General features: G+C 39.7%; 2 protein-coding genes and 1 pseudogene across 12 annotated transcripts in view; 2 read left to right on the top strand and 1 right to left on the bottom strand.

Moving 5' to 3' along the window:
- Positions 1-22,821, top strand: part of HBE1 (hemoglobin subunit epsilon 1) — a 208,008-nt gene that overhangs the window by 41,778 nt on the left and 143,409 nt on the right. The window lies entirely within an intron of this gene.
- On the top strand, positions 1,544-2,486 carry LOC129485278 (olfactory receptor 51I2-like; annotated as a pseudogene).
- On the bottom strand, positions 12,604-20,868 carry LOC129484522 (olfactory receptor 51I2). The gene is made up of 3 exons (XM_055282700.1): positions 20,827-20,868; positions 15,708-17,294; positions 12,604-14,330 (listed from the first exon to the last, which is right to left on the bottom strand). The coding sequence occupies exon 2, from the start codon at positions 17,064-17,066 to the stop codon at positions 16,128-16,130; it is 939 nt and encodes a 312-aa protein (XP_055138675.1). The 5' UTR covers positions 17,067-17,294; positions 20,827-20,868; the 3' UTR covers positions 12,604-14,330; positions 15,708-16,127.

A 22,821-nucleotide genomic window follows, 5' to 3' on the forward strand; every position in this document is an offset into this window, starting at 1 on the left:
TAAAAGAGTAATATCACTTTATATTAAAAACAAATAATTTGGTTGCTTTGTGTCGAATGAATTAGACAGAGGCATGATACTAAGCTGGGTGATCCTCAGGAAGGTTCTGCAGACATTTTGGTTGAAGATGTTGAGGGATGAGTGACAGTTGGAAGTGAGATGGAGAGAGGAAACCAGCGTTTACGATGGATTAATAGACTTGTGAATAGGAGAGGGTGAGAAATATCAAGAATGAATTCCAGGGTTTTCTGGCATGACCACGTGAATAGATGGTGATTGGTAATGAGATGATAACTTTGAAGAGGATAAAAGATGATAATTGACATAAAGTTGAATTTTGCACGTTATGTTTGAGATGACAATGAACTCTTACATTTGCAAGTCCAGTTGGAAATTGGCTGCATCAATACATATTGACAAGAGAAGCCTGGGCAGCAGACATATATTTTGGATAATTGAGGCACAGAGCAGAGACAAGGAGGACATTATGGGTAGACAATAATTTCAATGGTATTAGTTGTGAAAGTGAATGGAAAATGGGTGATTACTAGGAAGAAATGAAGGGGCAGTTAAGAGGTTTGCTGAAGTTTGTGATTGTTTGTTTCCTATGATAGTAACTCCCAAAATTGATCCTCGGAGGCCAGCGGGGGGCGGGTGGGGAGAAGTGATAATGGGTGGGACATATTTGAATGCTGATAGGAGTGACCTAAATTCCTGATACTCACACTTGGCTGCACATTGGAATTGCCTATGAGTTTAAACACATGCTGATTTGTGAGTTCTACCTGCACAGTGTCAAATTTAATTGGTATAGATTTCTTCTGAGCAAAGGAATATTTTAATGCATCTTAAAATAATCTAGCATACAGCACAATTTGAGAATCTGTGGTCTAAACAGAGATTAAAACAAAATCCATGTTAAAATATAGAAAGGCAAAACGAAGAGAGTAAGGTGTGGAGGAATATGATATTCTGGACCGTTGGTGAATAAGTGAGGGGTTCAAGCCACAAGGAAAAGGCAGAGAACTGAAATAATGCTTGAGTGTAGGCAAGAGAGGAGAGTCAGCTTAGAATATACACAAAAGATGTCATCACTTGCACAAGACAGAATCAATCAGTGGGTGGGAATATTAAGGAAAGACTTCCTGGAGGACATGGTGCACCTCACTTCTGGAATAAACTGATGGCTATGACCCAGTAGAGAGAAAGGGGAAACCATTTTTCACCATTAGAGAAAGATTTGAACCAACGTAAAAAAATATATAGACACAAGAAAAATAAATAATAATATCTAAAAATTAGTCAAAGATTTCTATGGGGAAGAACCTGGAGCTCATGACAGATCTAAGGGTGCTGCCAGGCTGTAGAAGGTCTGAAATGTAACCTGGTTTTTTTTTGAACTTTCCAAATCTTTGGCACTGGAATCTAAGCATCATTGTCTCTAGTAGTTTTAGATATCAACCACTCCTACTCTTCACTTCTCCCACCATCTCACCTCAATTCACCTGGGTTGTGTTTCCCTAAAAGTCACTGAGAAACCCTGATGGGGGGCTTTGGGGCTAACATCTCAAGTACTACCAGCTTCACTCTAACAGGCTTCCCTGAGATGAAGGGTCTGGAGCACTGGCTGGCTGCCCTTCTGCTGCTGCTTTATGCTATTTCCTTCCTGGGCAACATCCTCATCCTGTTTATCATAAAGAGCAGAGCTTGCACCGGCCAATGTACTACTTCCTGTCTCTTTTGTCTGTTAATGACCTGGGTGTGTCCTTTTCTACATTGCCCACTGTGTTGGCTGCTGTGTGTTTTCATGCCCCAGAGACAACTTTTGATGCCTCCCTGGCCCAGATGTTCTTCATCCACTTTTCCTCCTGGACAGAGTCTGGCATCCTGCTGGCCATGAGTTTTGACTGCTATGTGGCCATCTGTAACCCGCTGCGCTATGCCACAGTGCTCACGATGTCCGTGTGGCCCACATTGGCATATGCATTGTCATCCGCAGCTTCTGCATGGTATTCCCACTTCCCTTCCTCCTGAAGAGACTGCCTTTCTGCAAGGCCAGTGTGGTACTGACCCATTCCTACTGCCTGCACGCAGACCTGATTCGCCTGCCCTGTGGAGACACTACCATCAACAGCATGTATGGCCTGTTCATTGTCATCTCTGCCTTTGGTGTAGGTTCACTGCTCATCCTCCTCTCTTATGTGCTCATTCTACATTCTGTGCTGGCCATCGCCTCCAGGGATGAGAGGCTTAAGACACTCAACACATGTGTGTCACATATCTGTGCAGTGCTGATCTTCTATGTGCCTATGGTTAGTGTGTCCATGGTTCATCGATTTGGGAAGCATGCTCCTGAATATGTGCACAAGTTCATGTCTCTGGTCTATCTCTTTGTACCTCCAATGCTCAACCCAATTATCTATTCCATCAAGACTAAGGAGATTCGCAGGAGACTACACAAGATGTTATTGGGAGCTAAGTTCTGATCAAAGAAAACTGTCGTGGAAAGCCTTAGAGGTTCTTTGTTGTTGCTGATGTTTGGATGTACCAGGTTAGTCCTTTGGAGCCTTTCAATCTCCCTCCAGACATACACCTATAATTGTGTACCTGCCAGAAGTTATATGGGTTAGCCAAGCTACAACTCGTAACTCAAAACATCAGGCTGCCCTATGTTGTAATTAACGGTCACAGGTTGCCACAAGTGACTTCTCTCAGACCCAACAAGAAAGAGAGTCTTGAATTAAATCCTTTTTGTCCCAATGTACTAGTAACATCTATGCTTTCAAGTAATTATCAGAAACAGACAAAAACTAATGCATACATTATTTATATAATGTTATAATGTAGATTTTTACCTGAGATCATATCAACCCAGAATATTTAAATAAATAATCATTTTGAATATCTTTAAACTCAAAAACTAAAGATACGTAATAGCTGTGACCAAGTTTACACTTTTGAAATAAATAAGAATACTCCAGGGTTCTATAAAATGGCACAAAAATAGAAACCATACAACACATGGAATTCAGAAGTTTAGTACAGAGAAAAATGTTTTATAGAAAAGTCACACGCTATCATCATTGGGCATGACTACAGAGAGGATTGAATGACTAGAGGCAGCTAATGAGCACTCCAAGTCAAAGCCTAACAGAGGTTGTTGATTGATGGGGTGGCAAGTCCACTTCAATGGCAGTGGTTGCTTGGCCGCATAGTTGGCTGAAATATGGGCTTGTGTCCTGCAGTGAGCAACCCAAACAACAAGCTTAAGCACATGCCTGAGCAGAAGAGGGATAGCTGAAGGCTGTCAGCAAATTCACAGAGAATTAAAGCCGCAAAGAAATCCTCTGAAAAACCATGCCAAGAAAACACAACCCAGGCCACACAGGGAGGTACACACTTAGCAGACTTAAAAAGAATGATATGTGGACTTTAACTGGAGAGTAAGCAGTTAGTGGACAGGCCATGGCATAACTCAACTCCAGTGGATGATTAGGGAATGAAGACATGTAAGAAAAAAATTACTTTTTAAAAAGCAATAGCTAATAATTTTTTTTCCTCATAGGATCATGAAATAACTTTTCTAAAATAAAGCCATAGGGATCGAATAACATCATTTACTAAACATAGTTGCAGTATAGACTTGAATTTCTCCCAGACACCCCCTGAATGTCTCATTAAGCAACCAGGAGAGAAAAGCAAAACAAAATTAAAACTTACAGATGACATCTTCGGCAAAATCACATGACAGAAAAATCTTGCCCCCAGTTGGAGAGTACTGTATACTAAGCAAAAATCTGGGCAGGTGGTTTTGAGATTGACTGGTGAAACTGGGAACAATACTTGCCGGCTCTAAGAGCTCATAAACATAAGAGGATAAAGAAGTGCTGTGGTGGTCCTCAGCATTTGAAAATCTCAAAAATGTCCAGCAAATGAGCTCTTCCAAAAGGATATAGCCTCAGCCCAAAGGAAAGTACATTAAGCAAATGAAGATCCACTTGCATAAGAGATAAAGAAGGCTCTGATGGTAGAGGAAAGGGCTTAGAGAAAGCAGATGCAAGAAAGTGATACAACAGCTAAATACAGCTTCCCAAAACCTGTGGAGTTCTAGGGCTGGAACAGAAGGAAGCAGAATGTCCTCCCGGACCAGACTTCGCTCTAATTCAGAGAAGCGGCCTCAAAGAAAGTGCTACTTTGAGCCATTTGAACAGCAACAGAGGGACCCCTAGAGCTGCAAAGCTATAAAAGCTACTCTGCTATTGCCTCTCCCTCCAGAGAATCCCACAAGTCATCCCAGAAAGCTATACTTATTTATATAGAGACAAAAAAGACGTATGTGCTAATTCTGTACACAGTTATAAGCAAAAATAAAAGACATCGATGACAAAGATGAATCCGTGGCACTTAGGGCCATGGTGATGATAGGAATTTCCCTCCTTTTTGTTTCAAGTCTTTTTTTATTAATCCTAACATTTCTGTGTCTGCATCTAAATATCAGAAACCACATTATTGACTTCAATATTTTTTAGGCTTTTAAAAAATGCATCCTTTCATTTCCACTGTAAAATTGGGAATTCTCATAATAAGGCATATGAATGGGAAGAGTGAGTACTTCTGCAACACTAAAAAGTATTCCTATCATTTATATCAGCACACATATGTAACTATATATAGTTTTACTATTATCTAATGAGTATTGCCTAATTCCCTAATTAACAGACTTAGGAAAAAAGCCTAATCTTTATGAAATTATATTTGTTCAAACTGGTAATATAAATATTTTACAGTGTATTATCATCTAAGTAAATGATAAATTATCAACCTTAACTTTCTAATTCTCAGATTTTTGTGTTAAAATCACCCAGTGCATTTTGTGTTCACAATATATTTGCTTTTTCAAATATGGAAAAACCCATTTGGCAAACGATTAAGTTCTATTCTGTTTAAAATTCACTAATTTGTCCCAGTCAGAGACATTAGGTTTAGCTATTAAGACTAATTAAAAACTGTCAGTCATAGTTGCTTATTGTCTGTTTTTCATTGTAAAAAATCAATTTCCCCAGCTTGTAGTTCTAGGGTATTTGCCTTAAATACATAGCACTGTGGTTGGCCCTAAGCTGTTGTTCTGCCCTCATATACAGTTCACATGAACATTAACATGTCCACCAGTAACACACTGCCCTCACAGTGCAGCCAAACAAATCATGGTGAGGCTTTGTAAGAAGGAATTTAAAAGCATTTTAAAAGGAATATTTAGTTAGTAAACAAATCCCAAGGTATCTCCTATATCTCTTTAGATAGGTTTCTCCCATAAACCCTAATTACTAAATCCTATGATTACTGAGTCCTCAAATGTAACACTGGGATTGGCACATAGTAGGTTTCAATAAATACTGTTTTGTGAAAAATAAATGAATGAGCTGTTATATTCCCAATAAGCAAACAAACAACCTAAACAAAGCTGGGAGGAAAAATACATAACCACCAGAATTATATCCACGCTCCAAAATATCTTCACAGTGTTTTAAAACTGGGATTGAGTAAAAGACAGTGACTAAATATCTCTGCTAGGAAGAATGAAGGCTGAGAAACACTTCAGGGAGAGTATCTTGATTAACGTGGCTGGCAGTAAATGATATATCAAGGTGGTCCGATGGCCAGCACTGCTGTTTGCATTTCTATTAGTTGAGATCAGTATGTCATCTATACCTTTAATAAAGCCTATCACACACCAATGATTTGGATAAGTTACACATGCCTCCAGAAATTTATAGAAAGTTTTGGCTGGCAATTATACTTTACATTTGAAGAGTAGTGGAGGCTTGTGCAACTATTTATTTGTGCAAATATTTATTTGTTGTCAACTGATGCCTGAATTGTACATGTACAAATCAAACGAACTAATTAAATGCCTATTCAATGGATAATTCTATTTATTTTCATACATATTTTTGATGGACAAGTTTTCCATGCATAATGGAAACAAAGAAAAAATCCTTTATACTTATGAATGAAACCACACCCACCTACCCCTAATACGACAAAACAGTGAGACCAAATCTTGATTTCTGACATATGTGTCAAGTTACTATTTGCTTAATAGTCCTCCTGTTCCCTGCAGAGGGTAATTTTTTGGAACAGATTCTTAGTTTTTTGAGGTTAGGAAGATGAGAATTCACAAAGTAACTGATGACTTCATACGCTGTATGCTGTTTCTAGGAATCCTGAAAGCATTTATAAGCAAATGCTCTCCTCAGTTGTCTGGAGGGCATCTGGTTGCCTGTGTTCAAATGTACAAGCACCTACAAGTAGATTACTTCTTATCTGAGAATGAAATTAAACAATAGAGGGTCCTGAGTCCAAAGTAGTGCATCAACCCAGGTAGAAAATGTGTCCAGTTGATAATAGAATATTGGATATCCTCCTGATGAGGAAGTGCCTTTGCTGCACATTACTCAACTCAGAGGATAAACTCTGTGCCTTGGCTGCCATTTACTGTTTTTTAAAACACTATCTGGGTGAAGAGAACTTCTCATCCAACTGAACTATAACTGCAAGAGCAAAGAAATTGTTGCCATAGTAGAGCCCATCAGGTCTGAAGGTGGCTTAATTGAGGTAGGTCAGGACCTCTTTGTGGTAATCAGAAAATGAGGCTGATGGTCAGCCATCCTAGGGACATACAGTCTTCTACCAAATTCTCCTTTTGCCTTTCCCCTCTTCCCTGAGTTCACACAGAAATTAATTCCATAAAACTCCGAGCAACATGGATTTGTATTTTTTTTCATTCTTCATTAGATTCTAGTTTTCTTACCTTTCTGTTGGTCTTACCCATGAAACACAGAGAGCAAGAATTTCATCCTACTATAATTCTTCTGTGTTTCTCCTCTCTCTTCTCACCAACCTACCCAGCACTGGCCCTGGAGGATGAGAAACATAACCATGATAGGGCAAGACAAAAACATTACTGTATTACTCGGATATTTTTTCCATACACATTAAACCTATGTTAAGTATTTGATTTTCTTGTGTTAGAGGAAGGCCTAACGAGCCTGAAAAATAGAAGTACAAATTTTCTTTGATTGGGGAGAGAGCCATGATGGTTAACCAGCCACAGCCAGGAGGAGCTTCTCCCATGTAGAGACTAGATCAAGAGACAAACACACTGAACAGATCTTCGGAAAGAAGGCATCCAGAGTGGATACAGGAGGATGCTGAAACAGGCAGAAGCTGGAAAGCCTGTATGGGGTTGCTGAGCACCAGGATTCCTTTCTGGCCCTGAGTGCTGGTGGGGAAGGGATGAGAAACATAGGCATGTAGTGACCCACTCTTGTCACAGACCTTCAGGATCCTACCTGCAGGAGATCCCACAATCCCCATGGGCATTTTAATTGGCAGGGAGAACTGCCCAGAGAGTTGACAGAGATAGAACTCCAGTCTGTGCAAGGCCCAAAGAGTTTGGCATGGGAAAGGCTGCAATGGAGTATGGCCGTGGATGCCCATTTCCCCAAAGCTTGCCACACTCCTCTAGGTGACTTTAGCCTTAGTTAGCAGTGGGACCTGGAGAGAGCAGAGCTCTCTTGCCCGCAGGACAGGGCAAGTCTTATCTGAATGTGCCCCTGTCTGCCAGCCTCTCCCAGGGTCTCCACGTGGCCTTAGCAGCTTGCAGTGCAGTCTCAGTTGTCCTGCCAAAATGCTTGCCAGTGGCTGCTGCCATAGCTCTTTTGCTGACAGCCCCCGCCCTCGGAGCCCTTTTGCAGATAGATCCCTTGCAGGTATGCACCTGCTTGCAGCCTTCCCTGCCGTCACGCCTTGCCTGCACCCCTGGCCTGCAGCCTCTCAATATGAATAGGAGACCCACCATCACCCAAGCAGTGCACATGAGCATTGGGGACCCCAGTCATCCCATTGGTGTGCACTTGTCAGGGTCCTCACTTGCCACCCCACCAGTGGATGATCTGCTTGTGCACCCTCACCTGCAGCCCCCCAGCTGCAGCCAGCACACACTCATCTGCCCCCCTGCCACCATGCTGCAGGGCAATCTCCCCCTCAACTACTGCCTGGCCACAGCTCTTTTGCTGGCAGTCCCTGTCAGAGTGTTATTGCCAGTGAGCTGGGAACACCTTGGCCCCTCCAGTGCAACAGGTGCTTGACCTCGAAAGGCCAGAAAACAAAGCCAGAGGCCTGGTCCCAGACCCCCAGGGTTAGAGCATGTAGCCCATGTAGCTCAGTGCTGAGCTGAACATTGGCCCTTTGAAAGCATCTACAAACAAAGCCAATCAACTAAACCAAACTTATATCACATTTAAATCATCAAAGGCATCAAAGAATATGAAAGCAAAAGCCCTATTCAAAGGATAGCAACTTCAAAGATTAAGGGAACGTCAGCCAACACGGAGAAAGAACCAGGGAAAGAATTCTGGTAACTCTAAAGGCCAGAGTGTCGTCTTACCTACCAATGACTGCACCAGCTCCCCAGCAATGGTTCTTAACGTGATTGAAATGGCTAAAATGACAGATAAAGAATTCAGAATCTGATGGCAAGGAAGCTCAGTGAGATACTGAAGAAGGTTGAAACACAGTTCAAGGAAAGCAGTAAAATGATGCAAGAGTTGAAAGATGACACAGCCATTTTAAGAACGAACCAAACTGAACTTCTAGAAATAAAAAAATTCATTAGAAGAATTTCTTTTTTCAAAACTTAGGTTCAAGGGTACATGTGCAAGTTTGTTATATAGGTAAACTTGAGTCATGGGAGTTTATTCTATGGATTATTTTGTCACCAAGGTACTATGCCTAGTACCCAATAGTTAATTTTTTTTGATCCTCTCCCTCTTCACATCCTTCACCCTCTAGTAGGCCCCAGTATCTGTTGTTCCCTTCTCTGTGTCCATGTGTTTTCATCATTTAGCTCCCACTTATAGGTGAGAACATGTGGTTTTCTGTTTCTGCACTGGCTAAGAATGATGGCCTCTAGCTCCATTCATGTTTCTGCAAAGGACATGATCTCATGATCTTATTTTTTATGGCTTTATTTTTTATGGCTGTGTAGAATTCCATGGTGTATATGTTTGACATTTTCATTATCCAGTATACCATTGATGGGCATTTGGGTTGATTCCATGTCTTTGCTATTGTGAATAGTGCTGCAGTGAACATACACACGTGTTTTTATGGTAGAACAATTTATATACCTTTGGGTATATACCCAGTAGTAGGATTAATGGGTTGAATTGTTGTTCTGTTTTTAGCTCTTTGAGGAATCACCACACTGCTTCCCACAATGGTTGAACTAATTTACACTCCCACCAACAGTGTATAAGCATTCCCTTTTCTCCACAACCTCGCCAGCATCTGTTCTTTTTTGACTTTTTAATAATAGCCATTTAGACTGATGGGAGATAGCATCCCATTGTGGTTTTGACTGGCATTTCCCTAAAGATCAGTGATATTGAGCTTTTATTTCATAGGCCTGTTGGCCACCTGTATATCTTCTTTTGAGGAGTGTCTGTTCATGTCTTTTGTCCACTTTTTAATGGTTTTTATTTTCTTTTGCCCACTTTTTAAATCGTTTTTATTTTCTGGTAGATTTTTTTAGCATGGAAGAAAATATCTGCAAAGCATACATCTGACAAAAGTCATTCTATGGGCCAGTGTCATCCTGATAACAAAACCTGGCAGAGATACAATATATTCCTGATGAAACTAGCAGGCCAATATTCCTGATAAAAATAGATGAAAAAATCCTCAACAAAATACTAGCAAACTTAATCCAGCAGCACATCAAAGAGCTAATCCCCCATAAGCAAGTTCATTTTATGTTCCTGGGATGCAAGGCTGGTTCAACATATACAAATCAATAAATGTGATTCATCTCTTAAACAGAAATAAAAGCAAAGACCATGTGACCATCTCAATAGAGACAGAAAAGGCTTTTATTATATAATTCAACATTCTTTTATATTAAAAACACTCAATAAACTAGGCATTGAAGGATTATACCTCAAAATAATAATAACTGTCTATGAGAAACCCACAGCCAACATCATACTGAATGGGCAAAACCTAGAAGCATTCCTTTTGAGAACTGAAACAAAGCAAGGCTGTCCACTTTCACCACTTATTCTGCATAGTATTGGAAGTCCTAGCCAGGGCATCAAGCAAGAGAAAGAAATAAAGGGCATCCAAATAGGAAGAAAGGAAGTTAAACTATCCCTGTTTTCAGATGACATGTTTCTATACCTAGAAAATCCCATAGTCTTTGCCTATAGGTTCCTGGATCTGATAAACAATTTCAGCGAAAATTTAAGACAAATTGATGTACAAAAATCAGTAGCATTTCTACATATCAATAACATCCAAGCTGAGTGCCACATCAAGAACTCAGTCCCAATCAAAATAGTTACAAAAAGAATAAAATACCTAGGATTACAGTTAACAGTGCAGGTGAATGATCTCTACAATGAGAATTACAAAGCGCTCTGAAAGAAATCAGAGAGGACACAAACAAATGGGAAAACATTTCATGCTCATGGATAGGAAGAATCAATTTTGTTAAAATGACCATACTGCCCAAAGCAATCCAGAGATTCAACATTATTCCTATCAAACTACCAACATCTTTCTTCTCAGAATTAGGGAAACTATTCTAAAATTCATATAAAACAAAAAAGAATGTGAAGAGCCAAAGCATTCCTAAACAAAAATAACAAAACCAGAGGCATCACATCACTGATTTCAAACTATACTACAAGGCTACAGTAACCAAAGCAGCATGTTACTGGTACAAATAGACCAATGGAACGGGTTAGAGAAACCAGAAACAAAGCCACACAGCTACAACAATCTGATCTTTAACAAAGTCAACAATAACAAGGAGTGGGCAAAAGGCCCCTTATTCAATACACAGTGCTGGGCTAACTGGCTAGCCATACCCAGGAGATTGAAACTGGACCTCTTCCTTTCACCATACATAAAAATCAATTCAAAATAAATTAAAAACTTAAGCATAATATTATAACTAAAATTATAAAAATCCTAGAATAAAACCTAGGAAATACCATTCTGGACATAGGCCTTGGGAAATATTTCGTGATGAAATCTCCAACAGCCGTTGCAACAAAACAAAAATATACAAGTAGAACCTAATTAAACCAAAGACCTTTGGCACAGCAAAAGAAGCTATCAATAGACTGAATAGACAACATACAGAATAGGAGTGAATAATTCCAAACTGTGGACCTGACAAATGTCTAATATCCAGAATCTATAAACAGCTTAAATCAACATGAAAAACACATAACTCCATTAAAAATGGGCAAAGGACATAAAGATATCCTTCTCAAAAGAAGACATATACGTGGCCAACAAGCATATAAAGGAATGCTCAGCATTATTAATCATTAGAGAAATCCAAATCAAAACTTCGATGAGATACCATCTCATACCAGTGAGAATGACTATTACTAAAAAGTAAAAAAATTACAGATGCTGGCAAGGTTGCAGAGAAAATGGAACACTTTGTTGGTGGGAATGTAAATTAGTTCGGCCACTGTGGAAAGAAGTTTGGATATTTCTCACATAACTTAGAGCTACCCATTGACCCAAAAATCCTATTACTATATACCCAAAGGAGTATAAATCATTCTACCAAAAAGACATAAACTTGTGTGTTCATCACAGCACTATTCACAATAGCAAAGACATGAAATCAAGGTGCCCTTCAACAGTGGACTGGTTAAAGAAAATGTACATATATGCCATGGAATACTATGTAGCCATAAAAAGAACAAAATCATGTCCTTTGCAGCTACATGGATGTGGCTTGAGGTCATTATCCTAGGTGAATTAATGCATGAACAGAAAACCAAAACCACCTCTCTTCACATATAAGTGAGAGTAAAAATTTGAATACACATGGACACAAAGATAGGAACAGCAAACACTCAGGCCTACTTGAAGGGGCATTGTGGGAAGAGTATGGGGTTCAAAAAACTACCTTTTGGGTACTATGCTGTATTAATTCATTTTCACATTGCTGTAAAGAAATAATGGTTCTGCAGGCTTACAGGAAGCATGATGCTGGCATCGGCTCGGCTTCTGGGAAGGCCTCAGGAAACTTACAATCATTGTGGAAGGTGAAGATGGAGCAGGCACATCTGATGTCCAGAGGAGGACTAATAGAGAGGGAAGTAGGCAGTGCCATACATTTTTAAACAACCAGACTTCATGAGAACTCACTCACTATCATGAGAACAACATCAAGAGGATGGTTCTAAACTATGTGTGAGAAATCTGTCCCCATGATCTAGTCACCTCCCACAAAGCCCCACCTTCATCAAAGCCCCACCTTCAACAATGGGAATTATATTTCAACCTGAGATTTGGGCAGGAAATATCATATGCTCACTACCTGGGTGATGAAATAATTTGTCCACCAAACCCCAGTGACATGCAATTTACTCATGTAACAAACCTGCACATGTACTGCCTGAAATTAAAAGCTGAGCAAAGAAAAAGTAACCAAAGAATTCAAAAACAAAGTTTGATTTTTACCTTTATTTTAAGCCAAAATTCAAGTATTTTTGCTGTTTCAATAGGGGAAAATGTTGAGTTCAAAAAAGAGCATGTTAAATAAAAAGAAGTTAAAGAGTTTTTAACCCAAGGTCAAAAAAACAAAAACAGGGCTTAGCTTAGGCCTTTTTAGGATTACAGCTGCAGGAGTGGCCCTACATTTTTCTTATGGTACCTGCCTCATGAGGGAGGGAAAAATATAAATGTGCATTTTCCATTAGAACCTGAAAATCAGTAGCTCTTTTAATTAATGCTGAAAAAAGGAAGGTGAAAATAAGGTGCAAAGGAGCCAGAGGCTTTTTGGGAGTCTCATATTTTCTTGTTCCTTGCCCCTTGCCCTTTCTATGTTATACCATTGGGTTTCTAAGTAAGGCCTGTGGTCAAAAGAATGTATCCCTTGCTGCTTCTGAGGTAGGAATCAGAGTTTACTTTCATTTGGCAGCTTCCCCAAGCCTTGCCTTTGCATTTAGGTATTTGTTGTGTATATTTGAAACTAAAATATCAAAGCATTAAAATTATTATTTCATGTTGAAATAGGAGCTTCTTATATGAATCAGAAAAGTTATTATTTAAATTGACTGAAGACTATAAACCACTAAATATTCTAATAATTTTCCATTGGAAATCATGTTAAGTTATGCTATCCAAACATTCTTCTAAAAGCAATCTATTTAGTGGGCCAGGACACATATATTATTGGTGTCTTATTGTACCTGTAGACATTTTTTAAAAAATTCGAATCCCAAGTACTTACATTATCTCCTTTTTAAAATAGCTCCCTCTTTCTGACTCTCTCTCTTCTTGGTATTTCCTCAATACAGCTTTGTACAAAGAGAAAAAAACTCTAGATAACAATATGCTTTGCTACTACGTGGTTTCTGGATGAGTTTCCATGGTGAGTTAAGTTAGACTACATAGTGCATCTCTCTCTCTCTCTCACTCTCTCACTCTTTCTCTCTTTCTCTCTTTCTCTTACTCTTTCTCTCTTTCTCTTTCTCTCTCTCTCCCCTCTCTCTTTCTCTCTCCCCCTCTCTCCCCCCCCTTCTCTCTTTCTCCCCCCACCCCTCTCTCTCTTTTGATCTACAAGTAAATCTAAACTTAGTATGACAGCACCAAAATTAGCACCAAGGAATTTCTTACTATATCCCACCTCTGGTATCAAGGCAAGCATATGAAAGGGTCTGAAAGAATTATTTTCCGGTATCTAAATCATAAGTGCTCTAGTCTGTCTATCCTAGGCTTGCTTTTTTTTTTTTTTTGCAACTGGAAATCCTAGAATGTCTTAATTTCTAACATCTCTTAACATGTCATTTTGTGGAAGACAGTTAAAATCTCAAGAAGCAAAGAGAAATAGAAATTGTGCGCCTAGCACAATTCCCCCTTTCCCCCAAAATTCTATGAGTCAGATATCTCAGATATTGAACATTGTTTTCTGTTGGTGAGGATTGAGTGGTGGGAAGATAAAAGAAGTAAAGAGGAATCTGGAGATCTTCCTAAATGTCAATATCTATCAGTTTACCTAGATCACATTTGTTCATACATTTTATGGTGAGTTCTAATAGTTAATCCGATTTCACTTTGTGAAGTTAAAGCAATGTATGAGTGTTTAAGAATGACAGTGGTGGGGGAAGCAGAGGCAGCAATGGTAATGTTAAATGATGCCAGTTTGACCATCAGGCCATATTTGTACTGATTGGGTGCTGCACTGACCACTAGAGATACATTAGTGTTGAATGTCAACTGGACAACAAATTATCTATGTTAGATCAATGGAACAGAACAGAGTCCTCAGAAATGATGCCGCATATCTACAACTATCTGATCTTTGACAAACCTGACAAAAACAAGTAATGGGGAAAGGATTCCCTATTTAATAAATGGTGCTGGGAAAACTGGCTAGCCATATGTAGAAAGCTGAAACTGGATCCCTTCCTTACACCTTATACAAAAATTAATTCAAGATGGATTAAAGACTTAAATGTTAGACCTAAAACCATTAAAATCCTACAAGAAAACCTAGGCAATACCATTCAGGACATAGGCATGGGCAAGGACTTCATGTCTAAAACACCAAAAGCAATGGCAACAAAAGCCAAAATTGACAAATGGGATCTCATTAAACTAAAGAGCTTCTGCACAGCGAAAGAAACTACCATCAGAGTGAACAGGCAACCTACACAATGGGAGAAAATTTTTGCAACCTAATCATCTGACAAAGGGCTAATATCCAGAATCTACAATGAACTCAAACAAATTTACAAGAAAAAAACAACCCCATCAAAAAGTGGGCAAAGGACATGAACAGACACTTCTCAAAAGAAGACATTTATATAGCCAAAAAACACATGAAAAAATGCTCATCATCACTGGCCATCAGAGAAATGCAAATCAAAACCACAGTGAGATACCATCTCACAGCAGTTAGAATGGCCATCATTAAAAAGTCAGGAAACAACAGGTGCTGGAGAGGATGTGGAGAAATAGGAACACTTTTACACTGTTGGTGGGACTGTAAACTAGTTCAACCATTGTGGAAGTCAGTGTGGTGATTCCTCAGGGATCTAGAACTAGAAATACCATTTGACCCAGCCATCCCATTACTGGGTATATACCCAAAGGACTATAAATCATGCTGCTATAAAGACACATGCACACGTATGTTTATTGTGGCACTATTCACAATAGCAAAGACTTGGAACCAACCCAAATGTCCAACAACAATAGAGTGGATTAAGAAAATGTGGCACATATACACCATGGAATACTATGCAGCCATAAAAAATGATGAGTTCATATCCTTTGTAGGGACATGGATGAAACTGGAAAACATCATTCTCAGTAAACTATCGCAAGGACAAAAAACCAAACACCGCATGTTCTCACTCATAGGTGGGAATTGAACGATGAGAACTCATGGACACAGGAAGGGGAACATCACACTTCAGGGACTGTTGTGGGGTGGGGGGAGGGGGAGGGACAGCATTAGGAGATATACCTAATGCTAAATGACGAGTTAATGGGTGCAGTAAACCAACATGGTGCGTGGATACATATGTAACAAACCTGCACATTGTGCACATGTACCCTAAAACCTAAAGTATAATAATAAAAAAAAAAAACAAAAACAAATTATCTATGTTAGGCTGAAGAATTAATTCTCTGTGTCTTAGAGGATTTGTATGAATATTAAGTGAATTAATACACACAAATAATTTATAATAGTACTTGATACATTTTAGGACTAAGTTTATTATTATATTAGTAATATTCATTATTATAGAAAATAATTCCTAGCTTAAATTAATCTTCCTCTGTAAAACTTGTCTAATTACTCAATTGCTCCCAATATTTATCTTTCTAAGAATACTGTTGGTATTTAGTGAATGTACTATATTCATTTGGAACTCCTTGTTTTGTGTTACAAGTTTTGCATCACCATTTCCTGGCCTACTTTTCCCGCAGCACACAATCTATCTTATACTTTGATGATGATGATGACCATGCTACTGATGAGAGCCTATAGCCAAAATAACAGATCCTAAAGCCAAGTGTGAAAGTCATATTTTGATGTGGTGAAACATGCGGAAAATGGCTCGGCGGATTTCCTTTGTCTTGGCGCTATAAATGAGAGGGTTGAGCACAGGAGGCACAAATAGGTACACATTTGACATGAGGACATGTATGTAGCATGGGACATGCTTCCCAAAGCGGTGCACTGTGGAGACCCCAATCATTGGCACATAAAATGCAAGTACAGCCAGGATATGTGACACACATGTGTTGAGAGCTTTGAGGCGTTCCTCATGGGAAGCAATGGCCATGACAGAATGCAGAATGAGCACATAGGAGAGGAATATAAAAAACAGGTCCATGCCAAAGGTAGATACAAGAACAAAGAATCTATAGATGCTGTTGATAGTGATGTCAGCGCAGGCAAGCCTCATCATGTCTGGGTGCAGGCAGTAGGAGTGAGAAAGAACATTGGATTTGCAGATAGGTAGCCTCTTAATAAGAAAGGGAAGAGGGAAAAGGGTGATGAAGCTTCGAGCAGCTGCACCTAAACCCATTGCAGCAATGACTTCAGTGGTGAGCACAGTTGCATAGCACAAGGGGTCACAAATGGCCACATAGCGGTCAAAACTCATGGCCAGCAGAATACCTGATTCCATCATGGAGAAGAAGTGAATAAGAAACATCTGAATTAGACAGGCATCAAAAGCGATGTTGCGGGCATTGAGGCAGAAGGTTCGGAGTACAGTGGGCAGTGTGGCCATGGATATGGCCACATCACTGAAGGACAACATGGACAGGAAGTAGTACATGGGCTCATGGAGGCTGGGCTCCACTCGCACAGCCTGCAAGATCACTGTATTTCCTGCAAGGGCCACAGCATACATCACACAGAGGGTCCCTGCCAGCCAGGAGTGAGAGCTCTCCAGACCAGGGATACCAGTCAGGAGGAAGAATGCAGGGTGAGTGACATTCAACAACCCCATAGCAAAACAAACTTAGGGTACTTTTCAGAGTCAGATCTTCTGACTTGGAGAATTCTAACAGTTGCACTTGCTGGAGGACAAGAAATCAGGAAATAAGAGACAAAGCGATGATGTTGACATAAATGGAAACTGATGCATTCATGAAATCACTGCTTTTGAGATGATGCAGGCAAACTTTTTCTTCATATTTGATGATGATCAGGCTGCAGGCTGAGCTAATATTTCCCTCTGTTTTATGAAGAAGGAAGACATTGACAAATACTTCAATAATAGAAATTAGTTAAAAGGAAAATGTTTAAACTACATTTCTACAACTTTCATATATTTTGGAGGCATCATTCAATAGAAATATGCTAACTACAATTCATAGCCACAAGAGAAGAAAGTCAAGAGTTTGTGTTATCAGTAGCACTTGGAAATATTTAAATATTTTCTTGAAAATATTGCTTAATTCGTATGTGTCACTAATTAATGACTTTCCCAGAGCAAGTTTGTATCATGTTGTGTGCTTGGATGGAGAGGGAAAAGGACAGTGGGGTGTGGAGGTAATTGACTGCCTCCAGAGGCAGTCATGAGCTTTTCGTTGGCAGAGTTACTGCAAAAAAGCAACAACAGAAACAACATATATTTGTGCAAAGGCACAAGGCTGTATCTGTTTCTGGAAAAATTATGTATTTGTCCTTAAATATTCTATAGGCACACTAGCATTTGGTGTGGGAGAGCATTGTTCCTAATAGAAACTTACATACCCTCACATGTTAGATGTACTCTCAAAATACCCATTAGTCACAAGGACACATTAATGTACCTTCACAACAGGTAGTAAGAAAGCTCATTCATACTCTAACAAGACGCTCATTCACATACTCTCTCCATATCTCATAAAGTCACTCTTGTTGTGCAAATATATTCACACAGTCCCTCTTGGTCTTTATACCATTTAACATGCAGATCTTGTCCTCATACTCTCAGTCTGCACTGACATATGCAGCATTTATACATGTATACACACTCATAGACACATAGATTTGTATACTCACACAACACTTTATCTACATGCTTGGGGACTGCCCACTGATATTAATGTACTAGCCCACACAAGAACTTTTTAAACTCTTAATGGCTTGTATTTATGTACCATTTTTCTTATGCTGGCATTCACATATTATTTCCTACAGCCATTTCTCTGTCACAGTGATTGTATTGTTCTCTTTTTGGCACACTTTTGTGTTCATTGCCTCATTGTGGACGAGGATACAGAAGGCTAGAAGGCTTTTCACTAAGCAGACATTTCAAGCTAATAGGGCACCCTCCTTTTAGAGAAGGACCCCAGAATTACATACCGCTGTTTTTCCTTTCTCTTTCCTCTCCAACCTCTAACAAAGCAAGGCCAGACCATGCTCTCAGAGTTCTTTCTGATGGGAATGAAGGAGAAAGGGGACCCAGGAACATGAGGTATCTAAAAGTAACAGAGGTTGTGGAATGGGGTGCAATGAAGCATTGTCACCCCAGGAATCATTTTTAAAATATCCCCAGCAATACATAACTCACAGGTACTATGGTTTCCGGCAAGGCAGTGGCTGTCCCTCCATGTTTATACTGAGTATGTCCCTTCTGGTCTTAGAGCGCAGTCTGCGTATGCTTGTGTCTCTTCAAGAACTCTGATTACTTGGGATCCAGGACTGATGTTTGTCTCTTATTTCTCTCATTTGACTACACTCTCATTCTTCATATAAAGTCTTGTAGAAAGTAATCACAATACGTAGAAGAGAACGAAGGCAATGTAAAAGTAACAGAGAAGGGAGAAGAAAACAGGCTGAAAGCAGGATTTTGTTGAGGGCAAGGCCAAAGCCATGCTGGGTCTGGGGACTTATGCTTTAGTATTTGTAGAAGAAAGACTGCCTGACTGTTCCAGAATTATATCCCTTCCCATACCTTGGGGATCGCTAATTTTGTGGGTTGTCTGGACAGATAGGCATAAAGTAATACTGAGAAAGAAAATGAATACTTATTGAACACATGTGATATGTCAGGTACTCTGCAAAGAACTTTACATTTATTTTCTCATTTAATACTTAACAGATATGGACACTGAGACCCAGTGAGATGAGCTTTCCTCACAGTTTATGGAGACCAGGTGATAAAACATTAATTTAAAGACTTTTAAGACTCTTCTCTCTCTTTTTTTCTTTTTTTTTTACTTTAAGTTCTGGGATACATGTGCAGAGCATGCAGGTCATGTCCTTTGCAGGGACATGGATGAGGCTGGAAGCCATCATCCTCAGCAAATTAACACAGGAACAGAAAACCAAACAACACATGCTCTCACTGATAAGTGGGAGTTGAACAGTGACTCTCTTCTCTCTTACCAAGGTCTTCGAAGTATCATTAAGGCATTGGAGAGGAAGTTTAAAAGGAAAATAGAGGAATGCACTTCTGAACAAAGATTTCACGGGTACCCTTAAACAAAGTGAGTGGCTAAAGGCAGATACATAGGAAAAAATTATACAAAAGTACCTGTCTCCAAGGCCGAACACAAATTCTCCTATTCCTGGAACTAGAACCTTGAGATTTCTGAAACCATGTAAGAACCAGGCGGTTTAGAATAAAGTATCCTGAGGGTGTCAGGAGTCCTGACTCTGGCTCTGGAAGGTACTGGCTGTATAAGCATAGAAAAATCCATTTATTTTTTTAGACCTGTGTCTTATTTTCATTCATTCATTCATTCATTCATTCATTCATTTTATTTATTTGAGACTGAGTCTTGCTCCATCATCCAGGGTGGAGTGCAGTGGTGCAAACTTGCCTCCCAAGTTCAGGTGATTCTCGTGCCCCAACCTCCCCAGTAGCTGGGATTACAGGCGCCTGCCACCACGCCTGGCTAATTTTTGTATTTTTAGTAGAGACAGGGTTTCACCATATTGGCCAGGCTGGTCTCGAACTCCTGACCTCAGGTGATCCACCCACCTCAGCCTCCCAAAGTGCTGGGATTACAGGCATGAGCCACCACGCCTGGTGTATGTCTTATTTTTAAGGACATTCTCTGAGATACTTTATGGCTTTGATGTTCTTTCACTTTATTTTACTTTTTAATCAAGCAAAGAATGCCTGTGAGAGTTTGCTATGGTGCTGTTATGGGGGCAGAAAGAAGGTAGAGGCTGGAGGAATGTACAGAAAGGCTGTCTAAAGACCATAGTTTTCAATCTGTATCGTGGATAATAAATAATGAAAATTATCAGCTATTCATTGTTCATCTAAAGTTTAGCTGATTTCTCCTTTTAATATCCTGGAGATTTTTACATATTTTGTTATCACTGAATTCGTAAGAGAAGAGCAAAATTAAACCACATGTGCTTCAGCTGTTTGTCATGGGATAGGTTGTGACCACTTCCCTTCTAGATTCTTGAACCATTCCTGTATCCTGAGTCCTGCTTCCCTCTCTGAATTTGCAGCAATGTTAATGAGCCACAGAAACTTTGACCTTTGAAGCTTGGAGTCACAGAGAAATTGACTATGGCAAGTATGGACTCAATGAATCGCTTGGGGTTACACAATCAGTACATGGCAGTGCCAGAACAAGAACCCCAAGTCCAGAGATCTTTCCTGCTCCTTTGCTCATTCTACTAAGATGCTTCTATCAGATACCTTCCACCAGTCTCTTCCACTTCTCCCCACCATACCCCTTGCCCAGTCTAATGCTTTCATGGAGCAGGCTTCAGGAGAATCAGCTGGTTTATTCCTATAGGGTTTCAGAACTCACCAGAAGAGAGACTGATGAGACACCCACAGAACAAGTTCTTCCCTCTCTCTGCTGAAGTGAATTCATCCTTGCCACTTTTATGTCTCATGACAGGCCCTGTGGTAGAGGGCAGTGATGCTGACTTTGTGTCTGAAAATTCTTCGGGGAGGTTTTAGTCTCCTGAGGTCCGTAATAACTAATGAGAATAAAGCCTGTGCTCTTTTAGCTGAAAAAGAACTTAGCAATCTGTTAGAGCAATTCTCTACTCCACTCAAAACATCTTCTAGTGATAGACAGGCAATCGCTATAAGAGAGGAGCTCATTACCTCCTAAGAGATTCTGGGTTTATGTGATATGATGACCAAGCCCATCAACTGAGGTGCAATCAGAAAGTGACTATTTTTACTTTCCTTGTCTCTTTAAATATGTTGAGTGGGGCTTGTTCTTCTTTTTTATTCCTGGATGAAAACTGTGTTCTTTGCATTTTCTGGTCACATTCAGATAATAAAATATCTCCTGGTGAATAACTAGAAGGTTGAGTCTAGAATAATAGTCAAACTTTCCAGCATTCAGAGCTACATCCTTTCTTCTTTCATCCTTCATGTGCTAACTCTGGTTTTTGGCTTCTCCTCCCAGAAAGAGAGAGATGGGGGAATGGAAAGTTCACAATTAATTGGTGCTGCAGTTAGTTGTTATCATGTTAACTGGGTCTCTTAAATGTATAAAGCTGACTCTTTCTTACAGTTACTTTGATAGGTTATTCTTAGAAGCTTCTTCTCATTTTTTCCTTGTTCTCCACTTAGTTTAAGCTAATATATCTTTATTCTGTGTGGTTGCTTATAACTCCTTCCACAACCTAGATTGCCCTTGTGGAATCTTGGAGTCTTTTGGATAGGATATAAGACAACACTGTGCCATCTCTCTCTAGCTTGTACCCCATTCAAGAAATGGTCAGGCTTTTACAACAAATGCCCTACCTCAATGCAATAATAGTCTCTCCTTCAATGTTGCTATCAGAGCAGAAAAGTACGTTTATCAATGTTAATTTATTCATTTAGATTAACATCTACTGGGTGTGGATCATATTAAGTGATTTTGTTGGCTTCACACGGATCAGTCACAATCTAACCTAGGAACAAAAATTAGGGTTCAGTTACGATCTGGTCAGAATATAAGAAACACACCAGCTCTTTTAATTGAGAAAAATTAATGAATTGTTAACCAAATATTGGCGAACACACAAGACAAAAAGGGAATATGAAAGTATCATTGTAGGCAGCAACTTTAGGACATAGCTTCTAAGCCTAGGACTGGAGGAACAAAGGTAGGAATTTGGCACGATTAAACCTTACAAATTTGAAACAGGAGTGCTGCAAAGCTGAAACTCAGACTTTGAAGAGTGGTCACTGTTTAGGTGATTCTGGGGTCTCAAGAATTCAGAAGAGAGGTTCCCTATGACTAGGACTTACTCCTCTGAGATGGGGGTTGAGGGGAGACTTATCTGGCTAATTCTGAGGTCTTTAAGAGGCCATGGTAAGGCTGGTTCTAGAAGTGTTGGAAAGCTTCAAAATATAACCAACTAAGGCCACTGGAATTGACCACTAGTACTTGGGTGAAGAAGTGCCACTGGGGAAAGAGCAACAGAAAGGAAGTAGGGTACAATTTCCTTCTTCCTGCCCCAGCTTCCTAATGCCCCGTATTTGTAGATCTTGGGAGCTGGTTGGCAAAGGAGGAATGCAGTTTGCAGAGGCTCAATCCCAATATCACAAAAAATGGTATAGAAGATAGGGGATTGAGACTGAGCGGTGATAACATAATAATAAGTACAAAAAACTGAATATATTTAATCCTGGAAATTATTTATACAGATTGCAAAAGAAATGAGGAACTGACCAGCAGATAGTAACATAGTCCAGAGATTTGTAGCAGCAGGAAGCTACTACCACCTATAGACTGGAAAGCCACAGGTGGGGTTACTAGAACTACAGCCAAAGTGAGCCCAACCAGTGGAAGCTG

This window comes from Symphalangus syndactylus, chromosome 6, assembly GCF_028878055.3.
Source record: "Symphalangus syndactylus isolate Jambi chromosome 6, NHGRI_mSymSyn1-v2.1_pri, whole genome shotgun sequence".
Lineage (NCBI taxonomy): Eukaryota > Metazoa > Chordata > Mammalia > Primates > Hylobatidae > Symphalangus > Symphalangus syndactylus.